The sequence below is a fragment of the Caretta caretta genome, chromosome 8 (genome assembly GCF_965140235.1).
Source record: "Caretta caretta isolate rCarCar2 chromosome 8, rCarCar1.hap1, whole genome shotgun sequence".
NCBI classification, from domain to species: Eukaryota; Metazoa; Chordata; order Testudines; family Cheloniidae; genus Caretta; species Caretta caretta.
In genome coordinates this window covers 8,106,606-8,113,967 of record NC_134213.1, presented here as the reverse complement: position 1 = coordinate 8,113,967, position 7,362 = coordinate 8,106,606, and the positions used below count along the sequence as shown (strand labels likewise).

General features: G+C 42.1%; 1 protein-coding gene across 1 annotated transcript in view; it reads left to right on the top strand.

Annotated features, from left to right (window-relative positions):
- Window positions 1–4,311: 4,311 nt before the first annotated feature.
- Window positions 4,312–7,362, top strand: part of RUFY1 (RUN and FYVE domain containing 1) — a 36,707-nt gene continuing 33,656 nt past the window's right edge. Inside the window, exon 1 of the mRNA XM_048862047.2 lies at window positions 4,312–4,588. Within this exon, the coding sequence (XP_048718004.1) occupies window positions 4,318–4,588 (271 nt within the window). The 5' untranslated portion in view covers window positions 4,312–4,317. The remainder of the gene's footprint in view (window positions 4,589–7,362) is intronic.

The following is a 7,362-nucleotide window of genomic DNA, read 5'->3' as shown; positions in this document are numbered from 1 at the left end:
ACTTCTTTCTCCACAGAGGGCTGGCCACCTACTCCCCATGCTGTGTTGCCCAGCGCAGCAGTCTGGGAGCTGACCTTGTTTGTGAAGACAGAGGCAAAAAAAGCATTGATTACTTTAGCTTTTTCCACATCCTCTGTCACTAGGTTGCCTCCCTCATTCAGTAAGGGGCCCACACTTTCCTTGGCTTTCTTCTTGTTGCCAACATACCTGAAGAAACCCTTCTTGTTACTCTTGACATCTCTCGCTAGCTGCAGCTCCAGGTGCGATTTGGCCCTCCTGATTTCATTCCTACATGCCCGAGCAACATTTTTATACTCTTCCCTGGTCATTTGTCCAATCTTCCACTTCTTGTAAGCTTCTTTTTTATGTTTAAGATCCGCAAGGATTTCACTGTTAAGCCAAGCTGGTCGCCTGCCATATTTACTATTCTTTCGACACATCGGGATGGTTTGTCCCTGTAACCTCAGTAGGGATTCTTTGAAATACAGCCACCTCTCCTGGACTCCTTTCCCCTTCATGTTATTCCCCCAGGGGATCCCACCCATCAGTTCCCTGAGGGAGTGATGCTTTCCTGAGGGAAAGTCGAAGTCTGCTTTCCTGAAGTCCAGGGTCCGTATTCTGCTGCTTACCTTTCTTCCCTGTGTCAGGATCCTGAACTCGACCAACTCATGGTCACTGCCTCTCAGATTCCCATCCACTTTTGCTTCCCCTACTAATTCTTCCCGGTTTGTGAGCAGCAGGTCAAGAAAAGCTCTCCCCCTAGTTGGCTCCTCCAGCACTTGCACCCGGAAATTGTCCCCTACATTTTCCAAAAATTTCCTGGATTGTCTGTGCACGGCTGTAGTGCTCTCCCAGCAGATATCAGGATGATTAAAGTTGCCCATGAGAACCAGAGCATGCGATCTAGTAGCTTCTGCGAGTTGCCGGAAGAAAGCCTCATCCAATCCCCCTGGTCCGGTGGTCTATAGCAGACTCCCACCACTACATCACTCTTTGCAAAAAGAAAAGGAGTACTTGTGGCACCTTAGAGACTAACGTACTCCTTTTCTTTTTGCAAAGACAGACTAACACGGCTGTTACTCTGAAACCTGTCATTACATCACTCTTGTTGCTCACACTTCTAAACTTAATCCAGAGACACTCAGGTTTTTCTGCAGTTTCATACCGGAGCTCTGAGCAGTCATACTGCTCCCTTACATACAGTGCTACTCCCCCACCTTTGAAGTCTATGGGGCCCTTGCCATGCTGTCAATTGTAGGACTAGGGCCTATATAACTATTACAAAACAACTGTCCTTTGTTCTAGTTTCCATAAAAAACAAATAGGCATTGTGTCAAATACCATTTCATCCCACTAGATGGAGTGCAAAACATATGGTTTTAGAGTAGCAGCCTTGTTAGTCTGTATCCGCAAAAAGAAAAGGAGGACTTGTGGCACCTTAGAGACTAACATTTATTTGAGCATAAGCTTTTGTGAACTACAGCACACTGCATCGGATGCATTCAGTGGAAAATACAGATTTATATACACAGAGAACATGAAACAATGGCTGTTACCATACACACTGTAACGAGAGTGATCAGGAAAGGTGAGCTATTACCAGCAGGAGAGCGGGGGGGGGGGGGGGGGAGCAGGAGAGAAAACCTTTTGTAGTGATAATCAAGGTGGGCCATTTCCAGCAGTTGACAAGAATGTCTGAGGAACAGCGGGGGGGGAATAAACATGGGGAAATAGTTTTACTTTGTGTAATGACCCATCCACTCCCAGTCTTTATTCAAGCCTAATTTAATGGTGTCCAGTTTGCAAATTAATTCCAATTCAGCAGTCTCTTGTTGGAGTCTGTTTTTGAAATTTTTTTGTTGACGAATTGCCACTCTTAGGTCTGTAATGGAGTGACCAAAGAGACTGAAGTGTTCTCCGACTGGTTTTTGGATGTTATAATTCTTGGCGTCTGATTTGTGTCCATTTATTCTTTTACATAGAGACTGTCCAGTTTCGCCAATGTACATGGTGGAGGGGTACTGCTGGCACATGATGGCAGATATCACATTGGTTGATGTGCAGGTGAACAAGCCTCTGATAGTGTGGCTGATGTGATTAGGCCCTATGATGGTGTCCCCTGAACTGATATGTGGATACAGTTGGCAACGGGCTTTGTTGCAAGGATAGGTTCCTGGGTTAGTGGTTCTGTTGTGTGGTGTGTGATTGCTAGTGAGTATTTGCTTCAGGTTGGGGGGCTGTCTGTAAGCAAGGACTGGCCTGTCTCCCAAGATCTGTGAGAGTAATGGGTCGTCCTTCAGGATAGGTTGTAGATCCTTGATGATGTGTTGGAGAGGTTTTAGTTGGGGGCTGAAGGTGATGGCTAGTGGCGTTCTGTTATTTTCTTTGTTGGGCCTGTCCTGTAGTTGGTAACTTCTGGGTACTCTTCTGGCTCTGTCAATCTGTTTCTTCACTTCAGCAGGTGGGTATTGTAGTTGTAAGAACGCTTGATAGAGATCTTGTAGGTGTTTGCTCCAACCCCTCAGATAGAGACAAATGCGGTTGTATCGTAGAGCTTGGCTGTAGACAATGGATCGTGTGGTGTGGTCTGGATGAAAGCTGGTTGTATCTAAACATATGGTTGTAGCTCTGCTGCTGAGCAGTTAAAGCCTATATTCTGTTTGAATAAATCCTGAGTGAATAAGAGATTTCAGCCTTCAGAGGTTCTACTATCCTTCGCAGGCACTTAAAAGTTGCCCTCTGTTTTGTGGAGAATAAGTTAACTGTGGAATTTTACACTGCCTGAGAATACTTGAGAGTAGAACAGTAGTTTAAATAGAAAATGTTAGGAAGATACAGATTTGGGGCCAGACTGTGTTCCCCACATCTACATACATATCTCTCTCCCTCTTCCACATGAAAGGCGAGGTTCATCCACCACCATGGCACCATACTCCCCACTCTTGGAAGCACCTGTGCAGGGGTTGAGCCCTAGAGGGAGAAGATGCATTGTTTCACCAATACCACAGGCCATCCACCCTAGCATGCCACACACAGGGTCAGTGAACAGAAACTCAGGCTTCTCCCCTCAGATCCCTTTAACAGATTTCCCTGGGACAAAGGGGCCTCAGTCTGGCCTCAAACTTTCTAATTCACAGAAGTTAACCAGTTCAAAAAGACACTCTCCTTCACAGCAGAGCATGATGACCAGCTTCTTTCCTTTCCCCCACTGTTATCAGTCTTGTCTAAAGTTATCTATTAAGTATGCTGTACATACATTCTCTCAAAGGAACTTCTGTAACTCTGTACAGCACCTCTGTACTGCAATCAAATAAAAATATTTGAGAGTAGAAACTATACATAAATAAACAAAAGAGGAGGGACTTGTAGTCTAAAGATGTTTCTTCTGCTACCAAGTTTGTTGGTAACAAGATGTCCCAAATTACCTCCTTGTCCTCTTAGCCTCCACCAAACAAAATATTTCCTAGGTCTAGCCAACAAAAAAAGCCAGTTTAGAAACAGGTGAGCCAACCATGCTTAATACAAGTTTAAACAAGCTGTAGTCGCAACTATGTTATATAGTTGCTGGACAAAAACCTGCATGTTACAGCCATGTTAAGGCACCCTATGTTAATCTATAGATACCTGGTAAGGTTACATTTTTCTAACCAGGAGTAGATTGGCTAATTCCCCAACATGATTATAACATATCCTTTTTGTCCACCCAGGCATGTCGTAATGTGTCTAAGCTGCAGCCATGTTTCCCAACTCTGCTTAAATATGGCTATTTTTGTAGTGTAGATGGTGCAGGGGAGCATACTTCACTTTCAAAAACTTATAATAAATCTCTATCAATCCTCTTCTCCAGGTTATGATGGTCCAGTTTTAGGCAGGACAATCCAGTCTCAAAAGGTTGTATGTGTTTGTAAATTCTGCAAAATCTGTGACTTTCATATACTCTGGCAAAATGCTAACTTAAAATATTGTGTAGAAATGCAGAGGATTCATTTGTTTTTTCAGATTGCTACAAATAACAATTGGAAATAATACAAAAGGACATTCACTGCACAATACCTAAAGGGATATTGTTTGTTGTAATTAATCAGTAACCAGAAAATATATAGCTGTGTGTATAATTTGAAGCATGCAAGGCAAAATGTCCACAATCACAGGGGTTTCGGTATCTGACATGTTTGCTCATGCAAATGGTTGTTGTACAATCACTCAGAGCACACCTTTTATTTCATATAACTCCTACCAACTACAAGTTGGAAGACTGGGCAGAGAGTTTCTGCTTAACTCGATTGCTCATGACTAGTGTCATATGACATTTTAAAGATGGCTGAAGGAGAGAGTTGCAATGCATCTGCTGTGGAACGGAAAGAGGATTTTGAAATCATTGACAGAAACGTGATTCCTAATATAACTGAGCTCAAAAATGAAGGGAAAGAGAAAACTGTTGAAGAATCAGGATGGTCTGCTCCCATCTTTTCACTGGCCAAGAAAGCTTCAGAAAACTTAGCAGTGAGCTATGGCAACGCTCTGAAGTCTGCAGCTTTGGTAGGACTCGTACCCAAACCAGTCAGCAATGACAACACAGCAAAAACAAGTATGGTTATGTTTATTCAGTAAACTTTCTTGTACCCTGTACAAATAAGTTAGTTATAGCCTGCAAGTGGCATGTTTTAGTGTCAAAGATACATTATTATTATTTTGCATTTATTAAAAACCTATCTCCTGTGGATACTGTAATGATTTCTACAAAGTACTTATGACTCCAGAGAACAAATCTAAGCAAACTTTTACATTATCAGGGAAAGCATAACTTTTTGATATTTTGGGGAGGCTAGCTTTTAATTTTTGTGCATTACATTTTTATTTCCCAGAGAAGTTCAGCTTAGATGTAGCATGACTGCATCAGTATCTAGAATGGTCTCTTTATTTATTTATAGGTGGGCTGACTGGGACAAGGAAACTATATATTGTTTACCAGTCATATGACTTTCACAGTCTCTCTGACACACACATAGTAATGAAACATCAGGAAGCAATTGTGCAACAGAGTTCTAATATTGAATAACAAGATATTAAACTATTCAGTTTCTCTTAAGAATCTTTTTCTACATGATGAATAATTTTATTAGCAAACATTTATGGATGTCCTTTTAGGAGCTTAAATCTGCTTAATTAGTATAATCCTGGCCCCACTGAATCTATGGGAGTTTTGCCATTGATTTCAGCAGGGTTAGGATGTCACCTTCTATGTAGTGTGTATTGCTGCATACATTAGCTAAAGTGTTTCTGGTAAGTCTTCCCAAAAAAAATGCCAGATAAATGACTAAATGGAACATCAACTTGAAGGAGACTAAATAGTGCAGGCATGGGGGAGAAAGACAGGACATGAAGGCTCTGTCTACATCCTCTAATGGGGCTGGCCCCTCTTTTATGCACGAGTTCTATATTGAGGTATCAGATTCTGAAGTTACCCTATCATTGCATGTCATGGTCTATTGTACTTACTGAAACCTCTATCCCCAGGTGAGCTGACATAGCACAGTTCAGGTCCCACCTAAAGGCAAACGTTTTATTGACAAACAACCAGACAGGAAAGGATTGCTAGAAAAGGAAACAAGGGGAAAGGAAGAGAAAAGCAGAAGAGGAAACATGGGAGGAGGGACAAGGAGAGAGAGAAATCTGGAATGAACAGTGCAAAAGTTATTGGGTCTGATCAAAATATTCTGAAGTAGTTCGATTTCATGTTATACATTAACTACTTCCACAAAGATCAGGAGCTGGGAGTCTTACAACAAAGGCATTTCTCAGACTTTAATAGGTGCCTAATGAAGATTCTACAAAAAAAAATAGCAAGAATAAGAATAATAGTTTCTGTGTAGCAGCAACAAGATACTCAGTGCTGTAGCTCACGAAAGCTTATGCTCAAATAAATTTGTTAGTCTCTAAGGTGCCAGAAGTACGCCTTTCCTCAATGCTCTCAGTGTGTGTGTATGTCCATGAAGATATAATACAGGAGTGATTTGCATGTGGAAAACTAATAATTGAATGTCTACTTCTAATCAGCAAATAAATCTCAGTATATCATAATGTCAAGCCACTAGACCTGGACTCAGATTGCACCCTCCAAGAGAAGGAAAAGGAATTCCCCTCCGCCCCACCCCCGCATCATTCCATTGGGAGGAGCTTGGTGTGAGTTTGCCCCTCTCACTCCAACCCATGTGGTATAGGGTGCATGGCCTGGCTAGAACACTTGTAGTTCCTGGAGGGGAGACCACAGAAGACTAAGACCATTTCAGTGGCAGTTGCATGTTCCTGCAGCAGCTCTTGCCTCTTCTACACCCCTTTTGGTTCCTGGCAGTGTGGCTGCAATGAAGCGGCCTTTGAAATCTACCCCACCCTCCCAGCCCACAAGGAGGATTTCCCCACTGAGATGGGAGCTCCATGGCAAAAAGAATAAATCCCCAGGCTGTATTGTAAATTATTCTGAATTTCCACAGGGCCAGACGGGAGATGATATGCATTCCTGCCCCCATTTTACCCACCACCACCATTCCAGCCTTTCCCAACCTATGTGGAGCGCCCTTCACAAGATATAGTGGAGGAGAAGGGAAGTGAATGGTGCTGCAGAGGTGGCAGAGCAATTTTCCCAGTGGAAAGGGGAGAGCCATATATTATGATTTCCTCTGCTCCCAAATCTGGACATGCACACCCTCCAAACACACATAGTATAGTGTGTTCCTGACTGAATTCCTTCATAACCCTGGAAAAGTCACTTAGAAACATCAACTTGAAATCTAATCATTTTCAAAATATGAGTTAAGTGATTTCAGGCAGTACAGCTGCCCCTATGTTATAGCTTTACAATCACATTTAGCTTTTTTTTAAATATCTTCCCTTCCCTTTCAGTGTGCACAGAGGGAACTGACTATACGGGGGAAACAGTGAACATGAACACACAAAGTTCTGTCAAGTGCACAGTAAACTGAAAAACAGACTAGAATTTTCCTCTAGTTTTTCAATAATAATCAGATTTTACTTGCAAAAATAACAGACAACACTGAAAGTTGAATGTCCCTCTAACCTCCCCATGCCTCAGTTTCCCCATCTGTATAATAGTGATAATACACACATACCTTAGTAAAGCACTTGGAGAGCCTCTGAGAGGCATAAAGGATTGTAAATAAACAAAAAACAATCAAAGCTATAAAATATATTCCTTTGATGCATGTATATGATCCCATGCATATTAAGTGAATTGCTGTACGTTTGTGTAGTTATTAAAATTGTATATGCCACTACTAGAGAGCACTGTAATGAAATTAAAGGGATGCCTCCATAGTATTAAAGTGTGGCAGCCCTACAACTCCT